The sequence below is a fragment of the Chanodichthys erythropterus genome, chromosome 15, assembly GCF_024489055.1.
Source record: "Chanodichthys erythropterus isolate Z2021 chromosome 15, ASM2448905v1, whole genome shotgun sequence".
Taxonomy (NCBI): domain Eukaryota; kingdom Metazoa; phylum Chordata; class Actinopteri; order Cypriniformes; family Xenocyprididae; genus Chanodichthys; species Chanodichthys erythropterus.
Window position 1 is genome coordinate 30,275,356 of NC_090235.1, and position 25,635 is coordinate 30,300,990.

Below are 25,635 nucleotides of genomic sequence, written 5' to 3' on the forward strand. Positions count from 1 at the left end.
ATGGTGAAAAAGGGCTGCGGTCACACTGCAAGCCTTAGTGCTCAATTCTGATTTATTGTTCAGATCTGATTTTTTTTGGTTTGGTTTGTCAGTCCCAAACTGACTCGCATGTGCAAATGAACAATAACCAGATGCCGTGCAGCATGCTGTCATTTGGATGTAAACATGGCAGACAATAAATTCAGTGTTTACACATTCATTTATAAGCTAATGTTCCACGGAAGCCTGTGAATTCATGCGAGGATGAGGAGAAAGAGAGCAAGTTTTTCTCAGTTTCATTGAAAATCAAATTGATCAGCAAACTATTTAGTTATTGAGCCACAGCGATGAAATAAACTGTAACAGAACACTACTTTTGTATGTGGAAAATTTGCCAGCACACAATATTTTAGGAAAGGACAGCAACAGTACGGTTAGGAGGGTTGCTGAACCCTTGAGAGTCCTCTAAGCAAAAGCAACACAACAGTGCCCCCTGCAGGTATGCTTCTGGTCATGCGTCTTACCTCATCGTAGCGGTACATCATCTTGAGGCCGCGGCAGCTTTTGTTTCTCTCCACATAGTGCAGCGCACACTCCAGACAGAAAACCACATTTTCATTCTCCTGCACCACCTGCAGCATTAATAACAACCATTAGCTCAATTAAATTCATAACTCATTTTAAACACTCAGTAATTCATGTGTTAGCGATGACTGAAAGTGAATTATAAGCACTGGAAGTAAAATAGAAGCTATGATTGAACTCTAGAATACCTAGGTATAGTTATTGATTCCAAACGGACATTTGATTTGAATTGTGAAATGGTCTGTAAGAAAGGTCATCAGCATCTGAGTTGCCTTAGGAAGCTTGCTAAATTTCACATTGATGGACACATGCTGTTATTGTTTTATTCTACTTTTATTGAATATAATATGTCATTTTCCATTGTGGTGTGGTATGGGAGTCAGTCAGTGAAGAACAAGAACTCCTTAAATCAAATTGTAAAGTGGGCGAGTAAGATAATAGGAGTTGATCAACGGACTCTAGAATACATTTATACAACTCAGTTGTACAGGAAGGCAAGTACTATTTTAAGAGATGAGCTGCATCCCTTAAGTAACGGGTTTCAGTTACTTCCCTCGGGTTGCCGGTTTGTGGCCCCGAGATGGAAAGCGAGACGCTACAGGAATACTTTTGTTCCTGCGGCAATTGAGGTTTTAAATAATAATAAGAAGAGAGATGTTTTAATATGCAATAGTTAGTTAAATGCAAGAAGGTATATGCATGTGTTTGGTGCAGCCTGTCATGATATTATTAAATAGTATGTTGTTGTAAATTGTTATGTCTTGTATGTGTTTTTGTTGGACAACGAAATTCTATCCTGCAAAACAATTTTACCTGCGGGTATGAAATAAAGAGACCTTGAGATCTGTTAAGTTCTGTTAAGATGACAACACGGTAACAATGAAAAATTATACGTAAAAATATACAAAGCACACTGACAAATCTACTATGACAATTAAAAAAAGTGTTTTACAGTATACTAAAAAAAAAATGACATTATAGAACACTATGGTTAATATAGCATATGCTGTAGGCTGTCTTGTGGAATGTAGTTTGTGTTGTTTTGTAAAGTTCAGGGTTAGTTCACCCAAAAATGAAAATAATGTAATTTATTACTCACACTCATGCTGTTCCACACCCATACGATTGGAACGCAAATTAAGATATTTTTTGTTGAAATCCGATGGCTCAGTGAGCAATGACATTGCCTCTCTCAAGATCCATTAATGTACTAAAAACATATTTAAATCAGTTCATGTGAGTACAGTGGTTCAATATTAATATTATAAAGCGACGAGAATATTTTTTGGTGCGCCAAAACACTGAGTTTCAAAACACTGCTTCATGAAGCTTTGAAGCGTTATGAATATTTTTTGTTTTGAATCATGATTCGGATCGTGTGTCAAACCACCAAACTGCTGAAATCACGTGACTTTGGCGCTCCGAACCGCTGATTCGACACAAAAGATTCATAACGCTCCGAAGCTTCCTGAAGCAGTGTTTTGAAATAAGCCATCACTAAATAAGTCGTTATTTTGTTTTTTTGGCACACCAAAAATATTCTCGTTGCTTTATAATATTAAGATAGAACCACTGTACTCACATGAACTGATTTAAATATATTTTTAGTACATTTATGGATCTTGAGAGACGAAATGACATTGCTGGCTATGGAGGCCTCACTGAGCCATCGGATTTCAACAAAAATATCTTAATTTGTGTTCCGAAGATGAATGAAGGTCTTACATATATGGAACGGCATGAGGGTGAGTAATAAATGACATTAGTTTCATTTTTGGGTGAACTAACCCTTTAACCCTTTTGACTCCAAGGCCCCCCATTGTGAAAGACGGCATTCAAAGGGCCCTCAAAATATTTCTGCTATTAATGACAAAACTGCTCATTTTAATTTGAGCAATTCCTACTCAATAAAATATTTTATAGATTAAATAACTGTCTAATTGAACAGATCTATATTCATTATAAAAATGTCCATGACTTGAAGATTTTTTATTTTGCACGGTTTAGAAATAACACTTTGTCTGATGAAGGCCTTGAACGGCCGAAACATTATATCTTTTAATCAATAAAGTTGGAGCTTTTTAAGAGTGAGTGCTGCACCTTTTTCCAGTTTAGACATAACACTTAAAATTCCCTCATCCTGCATAACCAGGTTTTCCAAGATCTTGAGAACCCCTGGTTCATAAATTAAAATGACAACTGTTGAGGGAACAATTTAAAATAAGAAATACAATGCAATCTTCACACTACATTTTAGATGTTTTACATTATTTTAAAGTTTGTTTTGTCTTAATTTTGATTATATTAAAATTTAATTTTGTAACAATTTTTTAACGAATCTAAATAGTTTATGAGAAATGAATTAGTGCATCCCAAATCACAGTATGTTAAAGGTGCTAAAGAGGATGTTTTGTTTTATACATTTTTACAATATTACTTGAAACTGTCTTTACTAACTGATAAAAGACTATTTATTAGGTGCACTGAAAGGAATAAAATTAATATACATCATCTGTGCACGAGGTAGGGCCTTAAAAACATTAGCCAATCAGATTGGCCCTCTGGCTTGTCAATCACTGCCATGACGTTCCTTGTGAGTGAAGAGTGCAGCTGCGCGCTCCAGTAACTTTCCACACTCCACAGGCGCCGCATACAATGTTTTTGTCAGGAGACAGGAATAACAACTGCAGATTATGAGTTACCTGCGGTGAGTCCGACATAATGAATCCAAAAAACACGACACAGCAAATGCCGGGGGTAAACAAACACTCGTGTTCCAATACTCGTGCATGAGTTTTGGGAGGCGTTCCCTCGAAATTCTTACGCATGCACTCATTTCAAAAACTCAGTAACAGTCTTTGGTTTCTCAGTCGACGAAAAGATCCTCTTTAGCACCTTTAAGTGTCAAATGTGCCCACATGATATACTATGACAGGAATGTTTTTGGGCTTATATGGACTAATTTGGGAGTTTGTGATGGTTTCAAGTCAAAGCTGAAGTACATACTTCTAGAGCACAAAATAAACATTCAAATTAAGTTTAATAGAGTTTGTAGAGTATATAAACTACACTGGGCTCTACAGAACAGTTTAATCTTTACTGAATCTCACCATAGACAAGTAGCAGAGGTGCTGGCACATTTGGCAGCGCCTCTCGGATGACTCCAGCGCCAGCCACTTGCGTGGTTTCTTCCTGGTGTCAGTAGGCGATTGGTTGTTGTCATGAGTGCAGTAGCGTGCGGATGAAAGCAGCCCTGCCTCATACAGCTCCTGCCTTTGCTTCATCTCTATGTTCCTGTAGGACATCAGCACACTTTCTTGACAACTGCTTTGCCATTGGTTATAATGTAAAAAAAAAGGGCCATATTATACCCTTTTAAAAGTTTTGATTTTGGAGTCTACTAGAATAGGTTTTTATGCTTACTTTCATATTTTAGACCTTTTTCATGCTCAAACAGCAAAATTCCACAGTAGTTGAAAATATATAAAAAGCAAGATAGGTCTTCTTTAAAACATTTTATTTCAGAAACAGGATGACTTCAACTGATTCCACATCAGGATGGGTTTGCAGTGCTCACCTGAGATCTTTGAGAAGAGAAGAGATTGTACTGAGCACAAGTCTGTTTTCTCGTTTGGCCTCGGCTGTGGCGATCTGGTAGAGTAGCTTCTCCATAGAGAAGGGTTTTGCTATGCGCCTGCATTTCAGGTCCTGTGGGAGAAGTGCAAACATCATCTAAACATCTCGTAAACGTCTATATGTCGTCCTGCAGGTGGAGGTGGAAAATGTGAAAGTCTCACCTTAGCAGCCTCATAGCCCAGGTTCATCCACTGTGGTGTGGCAAAGTGCACAGTTTCAGACACACTGTAGCCGCAGCACACCCTGGACACGAATGCGCCGGGGAAGACCACCACAAACTGCCCGCTCTGCTGGACCGTACGATGGACCTTTATCCCCTCACGACAAAGCACCTCTGGAGAAATCTGGAGAAATCCACACACGTTTAAGCATTACATTCAATAAGCATTGACAGCAGACTCAAAATTTCACAAAAAGGTAATGCTATTTTTATTCACAATATAACTTACCATAACATTCTTCTCCAGCATTTCCAGTCCCGGCGTGCCGTTGGCCTGAAGCAGTGTGTGCACCACTTTATCAAGCTTTGTCTTTTCCTCAGCAGGAATAGAATACCTGTAATGGGACAGGCAAAACTTCTCTGTCAGCATCATTGTTTGGACGACACAAGGCAACAGGCCTAGTCTGCCGGCTCCTAAACCAGCTTTGTTGCCATGAAAACAGGCCTTGGCTTTATCACGATGAGTCATGCACGTAAAAAAAAACAAACAAGAAAAACAAAATCACAGCTGACACTAGTCTAGTAAGCGACTGCGTTTTTAATAGGACAGCGCCTTCTAGAGGTAAAACATTACAATACAGCTCAGTTAGGAAAGACATTAATAAAACATTACACTTTTACACTGACATCACTGTTATTAGTGTCAACTAAAACTTAAATGGTTAAAAATAATTTTCAGTAATTGAATAAAGCTGAAAAATAAAAATATTAGATGAAAAACTTAAAATGAAAATTAGAAATGGTGCCTTGGCAACATACTGAAATAAACAAGTTGAATTATTAAAATGACTAAAACTAAAAAATAAATAAAAATACATTACATCTGCATAAAAAAAATATTAAAACAAAAGCTATCTAGGAAAAAACAAAAACTAATAACTATATATATATATATATATAAAAATAGTATTTTATTTGTATTTTTTTTTTTAATTAAAGACTTCACTTATTTTTATTTAGACATCAATTTGCTGGCGATACGTACATCATCTAACAGCCCAATGCCGTTATATGGGGCAAATGTTCAAATCAATTATTTTAATGTCAGTGTATCCACAGTACCTGGAAACAAAAACTTACCAAATGCAATCAGCACCAGTGTGTAAGTAATCAACGTACGGAAGGCGGTTTTGGTCTTGTGACCAGCATGAGGTAGAAAAGACCATGCCGATGTTCAGCCAGGGAATAGTCACCCCTGTGAGAGAGAACAAGAGAAAGAGAGACAGAGAGGGGGGTGATGACTTGTTCAACAAAGGAACATAAAATGATGTGGAGAGAAGTATACTTCATCTGCTACAGACAACAATAGTGGACTCACCAGGCACAGCACCAAGATGGCGCAAAATGGATCCAGAGTTATTGGGAAGGACAGTGAGGTTCCATCCATGCCTACAGCGAAAGAGAGAGAGAATATGATAGCATCATTTTTATTAACAGTAACACATCTTCCCATCATGCCTTGAATTCATCTTTTAAATGAAAGCAGCACTTACTTGGAGAAGGGTTCGGACTTGCCCACAGGGAAGCCACTTCCATGTGTGTTTGTGTCCACTTTCCCATAATGCACTGCTATATGGCAGTCCCTCTGCTCCACTATCCGCCAGTAATCTTGCTATATAAAGAAAAGCAGGACAGATGGAGATGAAAAGAAATGGCAGGATGAAGGAAACCAGGAAATATGACAGAAAACAAGGATACAACTGTCATGGGACATGCTTATAAAATATGCAACAGGGAAAGTACGAAGATATGCTAAGACAATTTGTCATAGAACAGCTATTATTAGCCTATATAATAATCACACTCCCTGAAATACTTGATTTTTCAGTGTGGATACTAGTCACTAGGGCGATCAGAAACAACATTTTACACCAAAATTACATACTAAAAATCTGGTGAATGGTTAAAATACAGGAAGTATGTGTGTACCTCAACTTCAGCAGCCCCAGGCTCTTTGTTGAAGCACATCATCATAGTATTTCTTGCTATTCTGTAAAAGGTGGTCAAAGATACCGATCTCCCCTGGGAAAGAAAAAAAAAATCAATACACAGTAAGAAAAATTGCACAATAATCTGTGACATAAGCTGTCCATTTGGTAACAGCTGTAGGCAGCTATCAAAAACAAGCTTACGGTTCAATTATGTGTCAAATTGCCATTCAATTCTGTATATTGGTACCATAAATGTGTGTTCTTCTAAAACCTGCTCTTTATAGGTTGGTCCAGCTAACACACACATATGCTTTTTGACATACTTTAAAGATAGTACTTCATTTCCTTCCTATACATCGGTGTCAAGTTCATTGTTCTATATAAGTTGTCTATTTCCTCTTCTAAAGAACTACATGCACAACTGGAGAAAAAAACAAACTCACTCTTCAACCGCATGACAGCACAGATAACTACAGACAAAGACAATTGCCAGGTACCACACTGGAGATGAACAAAGTGCTGTGTGTGTGTGAAGCTGAGCTGTGACCTATATTCAGGCACCATTCTGTAAAGAGGCCCACTCTCACAGTACCGCCCAGCAGTGAGTGTTACCTCAGACAACAACACACAGACAGACAGACAGGGTGCTATAAGAGTCAGCGGGGTATTTTTATAGGGCTAGAGAGGCAGACGGAGTCACCTTACATAGACTATGGCTAAGAACTCAGCCTCACGTACACCAGGAGGCTGAGGGCCTGGGAACAAGCCCTCTCACAAAACAGCCACTCTCACCGATACCCACCCACCCACAGTTATAAGTCTCTTTTTTTTTTTTTTTTACCACAGGTCTTTTCACAAACACAAGAACCACATATGCTCTGCCCCATATTTGAGTGAGCTGCCTCACTTTTTACTTTAGCAAGCTACCTTCTAATGCAGCATGCTAATCAAAACAAAAACTTATGAGTGAATGAATTTAAACACAGCATGCTAACTAAAATGAAACCTCAGGAGTAAATGAATTTAAACACTCTTCATAAGCAGCAACTCAGAATCAATTTTGAAATTAATTCACTTTTTGGTGTGGTTCACATAAAAGCACTTTTGGCATGCTAGCATATTGCTAAGCTAATAACATGATATGCTAATAAACACAAAAAAATGCATAGCATGCACAAATGCTGGGTGAAATGGTTTTAAATTAGATGAAACTTTTCTATTGTACTGAGTAAAATTAGAACTCTCTGCAGATAATTGTATAAAAAATACAAAAGAAAAAAGCGTGCATACACTGCTGAGACTAATTTGGCCAGAATAAGATATCTCTAAGCACTGTAATTTTGCTTCTATTCGGGAACACATCTACGATATCTAAAATATTGCCTAGGCAGGCAGCTCACTAAAGTTTGTAAAAGATCCATAGTGTTTTGTACCTTTAAATCTGTCTGAGGAACAAAACAGATGCTCATACTGGTAGCTTAACAAGTCAAAAGAGAATACATAGCTCTGAAATAAAGCTTAGATCTGCGATGCAGAGCACAGCACAGAGACACATCCATCAACCACTGTAGAGCCAACCTCAGCAGCATTAAAACCTAAAACACATCACATATTAAGCCTTTCTCCTTTATTCCCCAGCGGTGTGGCACTGTGTACAGATGAACATAGCCATCACGCTTGATATTCTGGCACGTTCTCTGGCAGCTCAGCGGTGAGCTCTCTCTGCTCTCTCTAAACACTTCATTACCTGAGGAAATGGCACATCTGCTAGTCTGACTGACTGAATAAAGTGAAGGAAACAAGTTTGACATACAATACTGCCATTTCAGAATGGAAACACGATAACGTAAGCTTGCCGATGAGCTATTATCAGTAGGTGTGCCCATCACATCCTTTACCTTGTATATACATTTGTGCTGGTCACTGAGAACACCTTCCTCTTCTGCCTCCCCTTCTGTCTCATCACTGTCCACTTTTCCCCCTTTCTTTTCCTGAGCAAACAGTCTGCGGCGGCCGGCCTGCCGCTGGGTGTCTGGCTCTTTGCTGTGATTGCGGAAGCCATTGCGGTGGTTGAGGCCGGTGAGTCCATTCTTGGGTTCGAAACGGGGAAGAACCAGAGACCGCTGGCCGCTATCCGAGTGGCCCTCCAGGGGTCCCCGCTTGCGTTCCAAAACCTCCTTTTCTGCCAGCACCTCCTGCTCCAGTCGGTGGTGCTCCTCAGGAGAGAGCAGGTCATAAGAGAGCAGGTACTGGAGGTAGGCCTCCTGGAGCTTGGCCAGACGATCCTGTGCTGATTTGGGAATGCGAAGAAGGTCGGCCAGCCGGCTCCATTTTTTCAGGTCCATCACCTGCTGCATTCCCCCCATGTCGCAGACAAGCTCAGAAAAACGAGCCAGGTCTACTTCACAGCCACCTGAAGGGGCGACAGAGAGAGGGAAGAAATTATTGTTAATGTTTAATGCACAAGCTGTATGTTAGAAATGTATATTAACAGTTAATGTATCGTTTCCAAACATAACTCAACTAAACCAATGCAACTATGACACACTGAACCATCTGCTGCCGAATGAGTATTGACAGCTCCAGAATTAAAATTCATTACATTTCACAGCTCATTAATTCTCTAAATATGATGGCGGAAAATGGTGTAGCATCTTTATTTGTTTTTTGAAACATAACGAAACATACCGACTGGAGAAAGTGAGCTAATGAACTGACGGAGAGCGAGCACCAACAAAGGTCAATGACCAAGAGTTTATAACTCTCGTAGGAATTATTGCAGCATACCAATGACATTCTTACAGGCTCACTAAACATTTATTTCAACCGTATATTCTGACTGGATCCTCAAACATCACAGATAATTCTGAAGCAAAGCAATGGCTCAAAGCTGCTTTAAAACATAAGCTTGTAACGGTGCAGGACAAATTCTGGAGAAATGGACAATTGGTTTAACATATGGTTTCCCAACCCCCGGCAGATAATAGACTTGACAACATAGTTGACAAACAAATTGTCTCTCACCCCTTTACTGACTTAAGGAAAACATTGACGGGCTGATATGCAATTATTAACTAAAGTTTCATATGATATGTGGGTTACCCAAGCCCATGGATGAGCAACGCTGGTCCTGGAGGGCCACTGCCCTGCAGATTTTAGTTTCAACCATATGAAGTAACACCTGTACAACATTTTCAAGTTATCCTGATTAAATTGTTCAGGTATGTTTGATTAGGGTGGTATTTGAGAAAATCTTGGCTTATACCAACAAAAGCAGCAGTAATCAAAAGGTTTTATAGGAACTCACCTATAAGAGGCGGCTCGTCCATTGAGATGCCCTGAGATTTGAGGTGCTTCTTAATGCAGGCCAATTTCTGAACATTGGGGCCCCAGCGCCGACCCAGCTTGTGGATGCGCTGAACCTGTGTCACAAAACGCATCTCGTCGTTGAGTTTGCACTCTGGCCTCCAGTCAGGAGGTGGCAGCACTCTGCACAGTCCACACGACTCGGCCCGTTCCCGTACAGAGTCGAGGTACACCAAAGGGTCCTGGAACTCCCTGGAGCTGGGCTTGAAAATGGGCACTTCCCCCAGGGTCGCCCACCCTGCCTTGCTCCTTTCACGCTCCCTGTCTCTGTCTGGCCGTGGTGGAGGTGTGTGTGTGGGCTCTGCTGGTTTGAAGGACTTGTTGGCTGAGGTAGTGGATGTGGTCCGATTGAGGGCAGGGTTAGTTTGGGCCCTCTGCTGTGCTTGTCTGATGAACATCAGTTTGCCAGCAGAGGCACGCTTGGGCCGCTGACGTGCTGGCTCAGGGGTTGCGGGGTTCTGGGGCATGCCTGGGGAGGCTGGAGCAGCAGGGGGAGATGGAGGAGGGGCAGGACCCGTTTTCTGAGTAGGGGAGGCAGCCATTTCAGTGATACTATGTGCAATAGTGATGGTGTTGGGGGGCTTGAACTGACTCAGGGCCTTCTTGCTGCGAGTTTCCAGTGGGCTAGTCTGCAGTTTAGCTTTCTTAACCTCATTAACATGCAGTTTAGTTTTGGTCTCATCACTCTCAGTTCCAGCTCCAAGGATCGTAATGGCATCACTTCTGCGTTTAGAGTTCCGCAGTCCCTGCCGCACTTGTCGGCCATCTACCTCCTCTTCCCTGGCACTGTGGCGTCCATTAAGCCTGCCATTAAGCCGGCCACCGTTAGTCATCTTATGCACCCCATTCGATAATAGCACCTGTTTGCGGGTTTTTGCATTGATACTTTGGGCTTTTCCTGAGTGAGATAGCTGAGGCCGGCCATGGCCGTTGCTGGTTGGATGATGAGAATGATGGTGGTGGTTGTTATTGTAAGCACGGAGGCCAGTAGAAACAGCATGCTTGCTGTGGTTGAGTTTGGCTTTCTTAACCAGTTCTCGTTTTGCTTTGGTGTAGGTGACGTGGCCCTTGGTCACGGTGGCTGTGTACTTCACAGTTTTGGACGGCAGACGGAAGTCTTTCTGCTTTTTGGCACCGGCCGTGTGCGTGCCGACTGATGATGCCCGTGTGAGTCCATTTACTTTTGAGACCTGAGGTGAACAGAGGAAAAAAAAACGTTATCATCATGTTACCTAAAGTGGATCGATGCAACTTACTAGGGAACTGAGAATTTTCAAACCGTACCCTCAATTCTGACTACACAGAATAAGCTCCTAATGTATTTTTGCATACTAAGACAGGCATGTCTCTGCTCACACAATACAGACCACAACAGAGCTCCAAAAACCCCAAACCAGAGAAAACAGTGGGGGGGTGGGGGGAATTAGAAGGAGGGGAAGTGTACTAGATAGAGGGAGAAAAAAAAGAAAGGAATGTTTTATTTAGTGCCAACAGCTGCACAAAAAATCCTTAGAAGTAGTTTAATCATAAAATCCCATTCAAATACCAATTCATAGTTGGCTTTAGTACAACACAGTACACTAAAGTTCTTCAAATTTGGCTTTAATGCCCAAATAAAAGGATCTGTGCTTTTAGCTGATCTGAGGCCCCCAATAAACTTCACAGCAGAGCAGATGCAGCTTGGGTTACGCCCGGCCTCTCATTGTTTAACAGCCACCATGGGAATTAGACTATGCCAGGCTACAAACATAGTCAGCCACGACTTCTCTCTTCACATTGTTTTCTTTGGCTCTATTTTTCCTGGCAAGGCAAAAAGGGTTTGATTTCCTATGTGTGTGTTCTCACAGAAGCATGAAAAGAAGATGCAGCCGGAGGGTTTTAGCGGGCTAAAACTCCAGGTGAAATAAACACGATGTGCTTCTTGACATTAGAGTAATCTCATCGGATGGGAAGGACGAGTCCTGACTTTTGGCTCGACAAGTTCTGGACAAGCCTTTAATCAAAACAGTGTTTTGAAAAGCATAGCACATGAATGATGCAGTCAGATACACAAAGTTTCTTTGCACAATGTTTGTGATGAATAGTTTATGCATGGCAATCAATGTCAATAGCCCCATGCAGGGTCCAAAACCAACTTATCAACACTTTAGCAGATGGCTTGTTATAAATAAAATTTTGTCATCTCTTCTTTCAATTAAATTCAAACTACATACTGCAGATGATTCAGTTCCAAATAAATTTACTGACATTTAATTACATTTTTATATGCATTTATACGACAATTGGCGAGCGCTAATTTTGTACTGGAATGCCGGTTATGCCTTTATCTTACTGGTCAGTTATTCACAAAAAACAAAAGAAAACCAAGACCTACACAAAGAAAAAAAAGTTGCTTTTGTCACAATGTGAATTTTCACACCTGATCTGAAGGGGTTCTTTTATTTGCACGGTTTTGATTTTTGTCTGATGCCTGTTGTGATAAATTCACACTCTGTGAATAGGTCTTTAGATGTTGTGCCACACCCTCTTACAACCCTCCCACTATATTTCTCTCTTTAAAATCTCTGAACGCTCTTAATGAGAGGCTGTGTTGTGGGAACAGTGTCCAGACTGCGGTGATCTCTGGGCCAGAGGTTCACTGTCGGATAGACGAGGAGATTGCTGAGTGTCTTTGAAGTAAGACATCGGCTGTATTGTATTCCTATCAGGTGCAGCCAAACAACAAAGAGAGGCTATTAAAAGATAAGGGGGACTGAAATGTGACCTCCTTCATCAATCGCTTCCCCTTGTCGGCGGTGGAAAAAAAAAAGCAGCAGGAGGGAGAGGGGGAGAATATAAAAGAAAGCGACAGACTCCAGCCCCAGAGGCAGGCATGATGGATGCTCTCTGCAGGTAGAGTAAGCAAATGTAGCATGATGTCAGCTGCGGCCATGTCTATGTAGCCCCCGTCATCACACCCGCCCCCTTTTGAAATAACACGTCAGTGGTCTACGGCACGCCCCTCCCCATCTGCAAGGCTCTGAAAGCGCAGAATGTGATTGTAATGATAATCCCACTCAGCATAATGTCTTGAGTGTGCTGGATGCTGAGTAGAGCTTGTGCGCCGACTGCACAGCAGAAATTCCACTTCTGGCTCGGTGTAATGTGCGCCATGACCACTAGAGAGCTCACTGATCCCAGAACACTGCTGGAGGGTGCAAATGAGCCCTGCCGCACGCTGCCTGCTATTATTCAGACTGCCTGAAAAGGTGGAAGAGAGAGAAACCGTGTAGGCGAGAGAACACAGGTCACTGGACTGTCCCCAGTGGGCAACCCCTTGAAACCAGGGGAAACAGAGAGCAGGCTGGAGGAAACATGACAGAAAGCAAGGAAAGAGAATGGAAGGAAGGACGGAGTAGTTAAAGGCCGGCTGGCCAGAGACGTGCTATTAAACCTGCTTAACAGCCAGAAACAAAAACAAGAGAACACACACAGACAGAGGCCAGCTCTCTGAAGTGGATCTTGGTCGCACGTGAGCGTGAGGGAGGAGATGACATCATGTGTTGCTATAGGCCAGCTGCAGCATAGCAGAAGAATTAACTGAGAACATCTGCAGCCCTCCACCAGCCCCCCTCCCCCCTACACACCGAGTGCATATATGTCTGTTGGGAAGGCTCTCCCTCAAATTCAATTTAGTGCAAATTTGTTAAAAAATAAATAAATAGAATAACACAAATAACACAGATAAAATGTAATAAAATAAAATTGAAAAGACCTTTAATAATCATCTATCAACAAAAATATTAAAGGGTTAGTTCACCCAAAAATGAAATTTCTGTCATTAATTACACACCCTCATGTTGTTCCAAACCCATAAAGACCTTTGTTCATTTTCAAAACACAATTTAAGATATTTTTAATGAAATCTGAGGGTTTCTGAACCACACATAAGCAGCAACATCATTGCACCTTTTGAGGTCCAGAAAGGTAGTAAAGACATTGTTAAAATAGTCCATGTGACTACAGTGGTTCAACCTTAATGTTAATGTTATGAAACAACGAGAATACTTTTGTACGTAAAAACAAAGAAATTACTTTATTTAACAATTTATTTAACGGTTCCATGTTTATGTCCAAATGCCAGCTCAGTATTGGCCGACGCTGTACATGTGAGCAGCACGATGCATGCGTGTGATGCTTATGTAAGAGCCGGCCAATAATGAGTTGACGTTCTAATGTAGAACACGGACGCACTGCACTGCGTCAACTGTGTATGACAAAAGTTCAAGGTAAGTTGTTATTTTTGTTTTGTTTTTGCACACGAAAAGTATTCTCATCGCTTCATAACATTAAGGTTCAACCACTGTAGTCACATGAACTATTTTAACAATGTCTTTAATGCCTTTCAGGACCTCAAAAGGTTCAACGATGATGCTGCCTATGTGTGGTTGAGAAACCCTCGGATTTCATTAAAAATATCTTAATTTGTGTTCTGAAGATGAATGAAGGTCTTACGGGTTTGGGACGACATGAGGGTGAGTAATTAATGACAGAAATTTCATTTTTGGGTGAACTAACTAACCCTTTAAAGGTGAGAGAGAGGATTTTTTTGTCAACTGAGAATCCAAAGACTGTTAGTGATGAATGCACGAGTATTGGAACACGAGTGTTTACCACCGGCATTCGCTGTGTCGTGTTAGTGGATTCATTATGTCGCACTCACCGCAGGTAACTCATAATCTGCAGTTGTTACTCCTGTCACCGGACAAAAACATTGCATGCGGCGCCTGTAGAGTGTGGAAAGTTACTGGAGAGTGCAGCCGCGCTTGTCTCTCACAAGGAACGTCAAGGCAGTGATTGACAAGCCAGAGGGCCAATCCGTGCACGTCTCTCACAAGGAACGTAATGGCAGTGATTGACAAGCCAGAGGGCCAATCGTTTACGCGATGATCGCGTAAAGGATTGGCTGATGTTTTTAAGGCCCTACCTCGTGCACAGATGATGTATATTAATATTATTCCTTTCAGTGCACCTAATAAATAGTCTTTTATCAGTTAGTAAAGACAGTTTCAAGTAATATTGCAAAAATGTATAAAACAAAACATCCTCTTTAGCACCTTTAATATACTGTAAAATTAATTGGGTTATTATTAGGTCACTGATTCATTGTCTATATGATAATGTGTTATTTGGTCTATATGACTATTTCCTTTGTATTGTAAATTTAGTGTAAATGTATATTTGCATGCATTCAATAACATGGGGGTAGGGGGTTAGCTGTAACTCGGGATAACAATTAACACACACACACACAAACACAAACACACACAAAGGCAAATCAGTTCAATAATAATGCTGCTGTGCTGAATCTGATCCTGCACCTGCTGTGAGCAGCATGAAAATGGTCTTATTCCCATATCATGCAAATCTGCATAATGACAAACACTCATGATAAATAAATAAAATTTAAATAAAATGAATAAAATCCAAATCGCACAATGATGAAATATTAAAAAACCCATATTCCTCTAGCCTTTCTCTTCACAAAATGAGTTCCTGCACACCAATGACGTACTTTACAAAGACTATATATATTACCATAGAGGATGGAAGTGTTTTTATAAATACTTTAAAACAGTGTATCAGGTAAGACTGTCTCAGTGTTACAAAAAGTGTTTGTTAATTGCTGAAATGGACAGTAGCTCAACACAAACACAGAAGCCAGCATGATAAACATTTAGCTCATGTGCAAATATGTCATGCACAGGCCATAGCTCTTCAACACCTGAACACTCTTCAGAAAATTGGCTTTTAAAGAGAGAAAGAGAGAGGTCAACAGCTGTCTAATAGAATCTCACAGTATTGCGGACTATGCCGCATCTATCAGTGCTGTTTATTGTTTTAAGTACAGCAGATGAGTGGTAATGTGTTTATGTGCATGTCGCCATAATAACAGGCTTTATCCGACTCAAGGGTTTAACATTGTGTCAGTCATTGCGGTTAAACTGTTAAACCGCCACTTACAGGTGCCACTGCTAAATGCTGATTCATCACAATGACTAAAACAGTTCCAAAGCTAGCCCTACACTTCTGTTTGTATAAGTCTTTACGCAACAAACAAAAAAAACACTGACTTACATTTTATAGAGCCAAATATACAGTATATATATGAGTTCACCCCACGTTGAAATCCTCTAGATTACAGTGTCAGTGGCACAAAAAAGAGACAAAGAAAGAGAGAAACTGAGAGGCTGATGAGTTGAGGTAATGTGTCTGTCCCTGCTCTCTGAGGTTCATTGTTCACTTAATCAGTTTTGTGGCCCTCGAAGACGACAAGCTCGTTAATGCCGGAGATGGTGGTGGCCTGATTGTCTGAGGGCCACATCAGGATCGATGTTCCCACTACTGACTAGCAGATTGTCAGTGTGCAAAGCAACTTACATGGATAATCGCTTGCTCTTACTGACACTGGGATGGACAAGTCGGATGGTACCTGCTTGCGGAGTTCCTCTGCAGCTCTTCTGTAGTTGTGGCCATTGGTGTTGTGGCTCTTGGCGGTGGCCGCCGTGTGCTTGTGGGAGATGTCACCAGACGCATCACACCTCTCGCTACAATCTCTCCCCACAGTCGACTCTCTGCCTCTTGATCTGGTATTGAGCTCTTTGTCCTTGTGTACCTTATGGCCATTTAACACTGGGGAAAAGAAATAACAGGGTTATTAAAATACACAAAAAAAATCAGTAACGCTATTTTACAGTGTCTTTGTTACATATGTTAAATGTAGTTACTATGGTAATAACTATAATTATGCATAATTACATGCAACTAATACTAAACCAAACCCTTGGTAACACTTTATTTTAGTGTCATTGTTACATGTTACATGTAATTACTTTAGTAATAACTATAAATGATGCATAATTCAGTGTATCCTACAGGTTTGAAATATACTTGTGGTGGTAGGTGAGTGAAAAATCCTCCTATTACCCACGGCACAAAAATGGTCTACTACATGTGACAAACAAATAATGTGTGATTTTTAACAGTATTTTTATTTATTGAAATTAATTTTACTTACATAGCATATTACATTTAATTACATACTAATATTACGCATTATTATGCATTGTAAATTATGCAAAATTACAGCATTTAAATGGTTCACCTTTTCCTATGTTCTCTTTGCTGTCATATAGTGTTTCTCTCAGTGAATGGGACACAGATTTTACTAGTAAAATTTATATAAGGAATAATTTATGTGTCAAATAAAGTTCTTAGTCTTTTCTTCCTGTGGGGGAGACTACACTAATTTACTATGAGTTAAATGGAAATCAAGCTAAATACAATTTATTGTGTAACCAAAATACCAATAATGCCCAAAAGAAAAAGAAAAAACTTAGCGTGTGACTTTTAATTATAAACAAGCCTGAAATACACAGAGATGCTTATTTTGAAATGTCTGTACTATTGCAGGCTGATCCTTCAGATTCTTACAACCGTATAAAACATTTTATATAAAGGCCATGAAGTAGACATTGTAATAATTCATAAACTTGAGTTCATTAGCAATCGCTAATGAAATCTGCGCTTTTCATTGATTGAGAATTACTTTGAAGCAGCCTGAAGCGCTGTTGCCTGAGCTTGTAGAACGCGCAACAGCGCCCCCTTGTGACTTTGTAAAATGCAGCGCCTGTGGGAATGTTAGCCGGAGTAAACAGTTCTGACGCACATATAACGAGCAGGTACGAAACGACTAGTTAATCGATCGCGGATGGTTTCGTTATCTTGCGCGGACATAAAAGTATAAGAGGATAAAAATAATAAAAGCAAAAATGTGTCTCCAAATATACTTGGGCGGCCGTTATTATACATGGGCGGCCCACCCAAGTAAAGTCTATGTGTGGGAAGACTGCATAATTATATGCAATTATCCCTAAACCAAATCCTCATCCTAACCATATAGTAAATACATTAATTAATATTACAGTGTAACTATACATTTAAGTACTGAGTAACAAGGACAGCTTAAAAAAGTGTAACCAAATATTCTTTATAAATTGCAGAGGTTATACATCAAAATATTGTATTGCATTGCCTTCTCAGTTCCATTTTTTTGCACTGAATCATGCACTGAATACATTAGGCATACTATTGCAGTGTATTTTTTATTTATTTTTTTTATGTAAAAGCATAGTGTGTTTTGGTATAGACTTGTGCACAACACATTGAGATATGCAAGAGAGTTTTGACAAAACAATTTTGACATTTCTGCAGTTTTGCCTTACTTCACACAGTGTGTACCGCATGTACTTTTACCATTGCTAGCGCATTTTCATACTTAGAAGTATGTGAACAGGCATAGCCTTGTGGCAAAGTTGTCGTTAGCTACTAGCAATGTCCCTTTCAGGCAAGTAATTTCACTCAGCGGCCATCTTTGAAATGCCAAATGTAGCTCCTCTCTCTTTGAATGGGAAAACATCAAGTTCTCCAAAGCTGTTCACCAAACTTATGATTAAATTTCATATTTGAAATCACCAGTGATATCTGACAACAACGGTCTCATAAGTTTTGTTTCTAAATGCTGAAATCATGAAAAAAAAATGCATTTTTCAGGCTGGACCAGTCAATGCGCATTGCGCTTTCTCTTATTCATAGTAATACGAGTGGACCGTCTTTGTATATCTAAAGTCTTTCCTACTCTAAATGTATATAATGAGATGTTTTATGAGTTTGTGTTCATTTGACCATGGTAAAACTCAAACAAAATAACATATGATATGGACTCAACCTGACATTCTATTTCTGGTTAGAACCAGCCAAAATATGGGATTAATAAGGCTAAACAACTATTTGTCACTTTGATAAAGTCATAAATAAAGTAGCAGAAAACATTTATCATAGGTGGAATAATTCCCTGTTGTTTCACTTAACATTTTAAAAAGTAAAAAAACAGTAGCATACACTAGTATTCAATTGTGAATATAGCTACTGTATAAAACACCAAAAGATGCAAAGGCAGCCTATAGCTGTGACAGAAACAAAACCATTACAGAGAAAGAAAGAGCTCTGACAGACATGTGAGTGACAGAACATGTCAAAAGTAACAACTATTAGGAGAAACACATTCCACCGCAAGAAACGAAACAGACGAAAACTACCATCAGCACTTTTGTCCTGAGGAAGTTTACAAACTGCAAATCTACATCTATCATATACAGCGGTATAAAAAACAAAGACAAAAACAAAACAAAAAGTAAAAAAACAAAACCCACAAAGCAGCAAAACAAAATGGAAAACAAAAAAAACAACAACCAAAAACAAATAAAAAATAAATAAAATAACACAAAACAAAATGTCCTTCCCTCTCATCAGTAAATTTGTTTTGAATATGCATTTGCAAATGTACTTTTTTTCTACAGATAATGCTGTAAATAACCATTTTCAGAATTTTTGGACAGGGTAGTCTGTCTGTTATCAGGCCCTCTGGACTGCTCTAATTAACACATATTCAAACTGCTCTCTGTATTTATGACTGCTCACTTTAATTTTACAGTGTTTAAATATCAACAGGCAGCAGAGCATGTCAGCAAAGGGGAAACGGACGGCCTTTCGCGCTGTAAGGCTTGCACTTGGAACTGCTACCGACAGCTGAACTCAATAAAAGGTGTTTAATTTAGAAATGTAAACACGCCTCTGGGTAACTGAGGTTCAGCGAATGAAAGCCGAGCACTGTGGTTTCTCTCGCTCTGAGAGACACACACAGAGAGAGAGACTGGAGCTTTGCCTGTGCTCCATATTAAAGTGTCACATCGGACATGGGCCAACTCAGACAACGGGCAGCCTCCAGTCACCGGATAAGCTGAGGACAGACAGCACGAGAGAGAAAGAGAGAGAATGGGAAAGGGGCTTTCCTGAACCTGGGACGTTCAGTATGCTCTACACAGACAAAACTTTAAGACTGTAAAGAACAAGGAGAAAATTCCTGAATCTGGGCCAATCTGGAGCAATCAAGATCAATTTGAGACGAATAAAACTGAGCTAAATTATGCATGAACAAGAATATACACAATACGAATAGATGCAATAGCTTGCACGCTGTCACTGAATCTGTACAGTATATTATCAGTGACGCATATATACTGTACGTTTTATGTTTCATTATTATTATTATATCAATGTCTGTTGTTCTAAAATTACAATATATAAGAGTATTATCAGTGACAGCATTTACTCAAAAATATATTTAAAAAATGCATATCCAGTAAAATAATGTATTAAATCTAATAGTGAAATCAGGCATTATAAAAAAAAAAAAAAACATTATTTTCAGCATTTTATATATAGTAGTTTTATAGCATCATTAAAACGACTTAATGTCGTCCCATGTGCTTAACACATAAATATATAAACAAGTTTTTAGATCGCTGACAAAGCCGTATCTTTCTCGGTTTGGAAGTGAAAATGTTGAAAAGACAATAGACAAACTGAAGGCTGTGAATGAATGATTTGGAGAGATCACTTGGAAATATTAAATATTACTCTCGCCGCTGCTCAAATGGGCCTCATAGGAAGTTTACAAACTGTAAATCTACATCTATCATATACAGTAGCATAAAAAAACAAAGACAAAAAACAAAAAAACAAAGTAAAAAAAAAAAAAAAACAAAACCCACAAAACGGCAAAACAAAAGTAAAGCAAAACCAAAAAGAAACAAAAATAAAAAACAACCAAAAAACAAATCAAAACAAAAAATAAAATAACACAAAACAACATTATTTTCAGTTTTTTATATATAGTAGTTTAATATCATCATTAAAACGACTTAATTGTTTGTATATTTATGTGCTTAACACATAAATATACAAACAATTTTTTAGATCGCTATCAAAGCCGTATCTTTCTCGGTTTGGAAGTGAAAATGTTGAAAAGACAAATAGACAAGTGAAGGTTGTGAATGAATGATTTGGAGAGATCACTTGGAAATATTAAATATTACTCTCGCCGCTGCTCAAATGGGCCTCATATTAGACTTTTTTTCCTTTAAAAACACTTATATATAACCAGGTGTTCCAGTGCTCCATATGGTCCATCCCTGTTCACTTTACAATGGAAATCACTGCAATACAGTTGAACACAGATTGATTTATTTGTTTGGACTCTGAATTAGGGATTTTCATGAGTTAATATTGTTTTTATTGTTTTTTTTTGTTTTGTTTTTTTTTTGCATGAAATTCTGCGATGGTCAAATCTTGGAGGGGCTCTTCAGACTATATATGCCAGCAGGTTTCAAAGAAAAAAATTTAAATAAAAACTTATATAAATACTTACACAGCTAATGTATACTATATAGATGGCAGCTTGATCCTCTGATTGCTGTTAAACACACATTAAACGAGCCTTTTGGCTTTCAATTATCTACTGACAGATTATTTTTGTTTGTTAACATGTTGTTCCATTAACATACATGTTCCCCTAATACCTTGCTGCCCCTGTTTAAACTCGCACAGCATCTACTGAATAAAGTGCTCAAACGGTCTTATAGGACTGTCATTCATTTTCATTCATTTGTTGAGGGTGTGTGAGTGTGCGTAGCGTACAGCGACGTGTTGCCCACCGTTACTCGGCACAGCTGTGAGCTGAATGCATAAACACCTTGTTACCGCCTTTCCTACTAAAGTGATAATTGGAGTGGAAAGATGGAAGCGTCATGTCCCACTCCAACATAAGATTCCCATCTTCACACAGGAAGCAGCAATTCTCCTCTCCCTCTCTCTCCCACTTAACACAAAGAGCTTGCACAAGGCATGTACACTACCGTTCAAAAGTTTAGGGTCAGTAAAGCTGCATTTATTTGATCAAAAATACAGTAAAAACGTTTAAGTGTATATACTTTAAATGTAATTTATTTCAGTGATGGCAAAGCTGAATTTTCAGCATTATTACTCCAGTCTTCAGGGTCATATGATCCTTCAGAGATCATTATAATATGCTAATATTAAATATATAAACAAGCTAATATGCTAAATTAAGATCATATTAATGAGATTATTAAATGCAATTTTTATGATATAGCATACTTTTTCACACCAATTAAACATGTAATTGTTAAAGGTGCTCTATGTTAGAATGACAGCTAGTGGTTGAAATGAGTACTGCAGTCCAAATTCAAAATTTAGTTTGCCCCACCCCCTCCTCCTCATGCTGTGTTCACACCAGACGCGACTTGCGCGAATAAATCGCGCTATTCGCGCGTAGTTGGACGCTTGAACATTTTGAGTTTACTCGCTTCATTCGCGCGTGACATTCGCTTCATTCGCGCGTGAAAATCCCTTCACAACAGACGCGAATTCGCGTCATGAGAGGGGCTCTCCCGCTCCTTTATGTGTCCCAGACTCTCCCACTGCTTCTGCACATTTCCTCTGAATAAACACAACTTGTCAGTGGGGAAATAATTGTAAATTACAGCGAATAAGCTCAATTGGTCGTCTTTAGTTGGCTTGTAGTCTTAATATGTATATATATATATATATATATATATATGTATATATATATATATATGTATATATATATATATATATATATATATGTATATATATAGCTCAAATTGAGTAAAGACCGTTTTTTACAACTTATCAGATTGTCTGACCTCCTCACTCACTTTCTTTCAAACACGATCCTTTTTATTTCTGTTTCTATAAATGTATGAAGATGTACAGCGACGATGATTTTGTCCTCCATTGTTGTTTCGAATTTCTGCCTCAGCTCGCTACGTCACGTCACTACTAGAGCAAGCTCCTGATTGGTTAACGCGTCATTCGCGCCGCTTCATTCGCGCGAATCGCGCCGCAGGATGTCAATTCGCGTCTTTGCATTGACTTAACATGTAAATCACTCGCGCTTACCGCTTCATTCAGGTCCGGTGTGAACGCACCATCAGACTCGACGCTCTCGCAGGTTGCCAGTTTGAAGACAAGCAACAGGAGCGAGATCATTTGACATTGGAAGGCGAGGACACTTACACACTGTAAGATAATTAGTTCTGAGTTATTTATTTATTTATGATGAGTTCATAACACGTTTTAATATGCCCCTGTTCATAGATATTTTTAGATGGATGCTGAGGCTTTTTAGGTCGGGTAGAATATGCGATCTCTGACCCAGTTTGTTCGCTAGCTTCAATGGCTGCAATTCGCTGCATGTGTTTTCCGCCAACGGGAAACCCGAGGTGGCGAAATACTATTGGGTAAATTGGCAACGTGCGTGCGGTCTTACACAGACGGGAACAGAAATTCCGACACAGAACGCAAATTTCAAAGTATAATAACTGGCTGTAGCAATGGTTTTCAGAGAAACATATATGTGAACTGAGCATGTTTAATAAATATCTGCAAACATATTATGGTATTTTTATGCTTTAGTACAGTCAAAAACGTACATAGAGCACCTTTAATTATAATTATAAAAACAGTTACACAGTAAACTAGACAGACAAACTATCTCTATTTTGCAGCAATTGTTTTTCACCCTCTGTTCTTACCGAATCCGTTGATCTTGCCAGGAGGTTTGCCCTTCTTGGGTGTAGACTGACATGATGTGGATGCCACACTGGGTGGTTTCTCTTCCTCAATTTCATCTTCATCATCCAGATCCTCCTCATCCTGAGAGCTGCCGAAGTAGGCCATGTTACTGGGTAATGCCGGTGAGCCTGAGAGGCGGGAAAAAGAGAGAAAGTGTTTAAGGAAGCCACAGGCCCAGCACATTTACTGAGAAGTGGCCGAAGAAAATGGGATAAACCGGCACAGCTCTGTAATCTCAGTTTCTATTGCAACTGTAATCCTCTCAAAATCAGCTGCTGCTCTGGATGAGATTAGAGACTGTTGAAGCCCGAGTACATTACACTCCTCTGTTTCTGTGTGTGCTGAGTAGAGATTTGCTGCCACAAGTGACTGTGTCTGACTGACATTTCTCTTGAAGAGAAACTACGCTTTAAATAACACCAGCTGATAACCAGCAGCACACTGCAAGATTGCAGCCGCATGTGAAGAACCCCATAATACACTACTGCTCCTGGATCATACAAAGCTTGAAAGAAAAAAAAATAAGTGCAATGCACACAGTATACAAAACCAAGGAAAGACGTGAAACTTATGGAACAAAATGAAACAAAACAAAATGAAACGAAACAAAAAACAAAACAAAACAAAACAAAACAAAAACAAAACAAAAAACAAAACAAAACAAAACAAAAAAACAAAAAAAAACAAAAAAAAACAAAACAGACATTCATAATTGATTTATTTTTATTATAATTATATCATTATTAACATCTTAACAATAGTAAAATATTTAGAAGTTTTTTTTTATCAAATAATTACAAAGAAACCGCAATTAACACACTGAACTAAACAAATCTTTGAAGTAAAAAGAAAAACTGTATAATCTATGTTTTATTGGTAACACTTAACATTAGTCAACATTAGTTCATTAGTTAACATTAGTTAACTACATTAGTTAACATGAACTAATAATGAACTGCACTTATACAGCATTTATTAATCTTTGTTAATGTTAATTTCAACATTTACTAATACATTAGTTAATGTTAACAAGATTTTAATAATGCACTGTGAACTAACATGAACAAACAATGAACAACTGTATTTTCATTAACGTTAACGAAGATCAGTAAATACAGTAATGTATTGCTCATGGTTAGTTTATGTTAATTAATGCATATTGACTAATGAACCTTAAATTGTTAGTTTTATTTATAGCTTCGAAAAATAATTACACACAAGTTCCAGTAATAGCCAAATCTACATCAATATTTCTCATACAAACAGTGCAAGTGATGCATGTCAAATGCCTGTTGCCCATTAGCTGCGAAAGATGCTCCCTCCAGCCCTATCAGTGCAAAAACCTGCACTACTGCACGTCTGCGATTCGTCCGCACTACACCGGGCAACAATTATCATTATCTAGTGCTGTTCTCCGCCAGCCTCATGAATGAAACATGAGTGTGTCGGCCACGGCCCTGCAAATGTGCTCTTATTAGCTCTCTATTAACGTGAAGCTGCAGACGGCGTGGCTGCGGTGGTGATGTCATTGCATACATGTAGCATTTGACATGCCACATTAATAGTTATGGTCCGTGTGACAACATTTATAATAGCAACCGAGACAGATTGACTGTTTGGGGAACAAATAAAATGCCTGAATCAAGAAGAAATCTTAACGAGATGCTATTAAATGGACTTGACAAAAGCAAATAACAAAAACTAAAATTAAAATGGATAATATAATAATCAAAAGCCAATTACAGATAATTAATAAATACTACAATAATATATAAATAATACTAAAATAACACGTGGTTTCAAACCTTACATGTTTTTGGGTTATTAATATAATACTGTGCATGTTAATGCCAGTGATAGTATCAAAGTATTGATCAAATTTTGAGGTAAAATATTACAATATCTATTAATTCAGGGTGTCCCCCACTTGTGGCCCGAGACGCTGGGATAGACTCTAGCATCCCCGTGACCCTGCAGATGATAAAGCATTTGGAGAGTGGATAGATATTACAATACTTTGAAATATTAGCTCTAACCACCTCACATTCTCCAAGGATTATCAGTCATATAATATGCATGATGTCCTTCGTGACATGAGTTACAGAAAGAAACTCCTGCCAAATAGATATAGGCTATAATGTAACTTCTATATGTTAATGTATAAAACAGGCCTACAGCCTGCTTTGAAACAAAGCCACTATGATGGTTACTCCATATGGCACAAGCCAAACAAATATGACAGGATAATCTTCATTTTTAACATAATTTCTAAAAACATAAACAGAGATTGAACGAAGGTGCCAAAAAACAAACAGGGCCACTTAATGTCAGCTCAACTAATTAAGAAAATGGCTTCCATTA

The 25,635-nt window shown here is 38.9% G+C and overlaps 1 protein-coding gene across 1 annotated transcript in view; it reads right to left on the bottom strand.

Moving 5' to 3' along the window:
• jarid2b (jumonji and AT-rich interaction domain containing 2b) overlaps positions 1–25,635 on the bottom strand; it is a 121,358-nt gene that overhangs the window by 2,160 nt on the left and 93,563 nt on the right. Inside the window, exons 5-17 of the mRNA XM_067411573.1 lie at positions 23,235–23,402; positions 16,190–16,389; positions 9,659–10,907; positions 8,250–8,764; positions 6,350–6,442; positions 5,914–6,032; positions 5,739–5,809; positions 5,501–5,615; positions 4,650–4,755; positions 4,362–4,544; positions 4,142–4,272; positions 3,675–3,858; positions 504–611 (exon numbers count right to left, since the gene is read on the bottom strand). Coding sequence (XP_067267674.1) covers positions 504–611; positions 3,675–3,858; positions 4,142–4,272; positions 4,362–4,544; positions 4,650–4,755; positions 5,501–5,615; positions 5,739–5,809; positions 5,914–6,032; positions 6,350–6,442; positions 8,250–8,764; positions 9,659–10,907; positions 16,190–16,389; positions 23,235–23,402 — 3,242 coding nt within the window. The remainder of the gene's footprint in view (positions 1–503; positions 612–3,674; positions 3,859–4,141; positions 4,273–4,361; positions 4,545–4,649; positions 4,756–5,500; positions 5,616–5,738; positions 5,810–5,913; positions 6,033–6,349; positions 6,443–8,249; positions 8,765–9,658; positions 10,908–16,189; positions 16,390–23,234; positions 23,403–25,635) is intronic.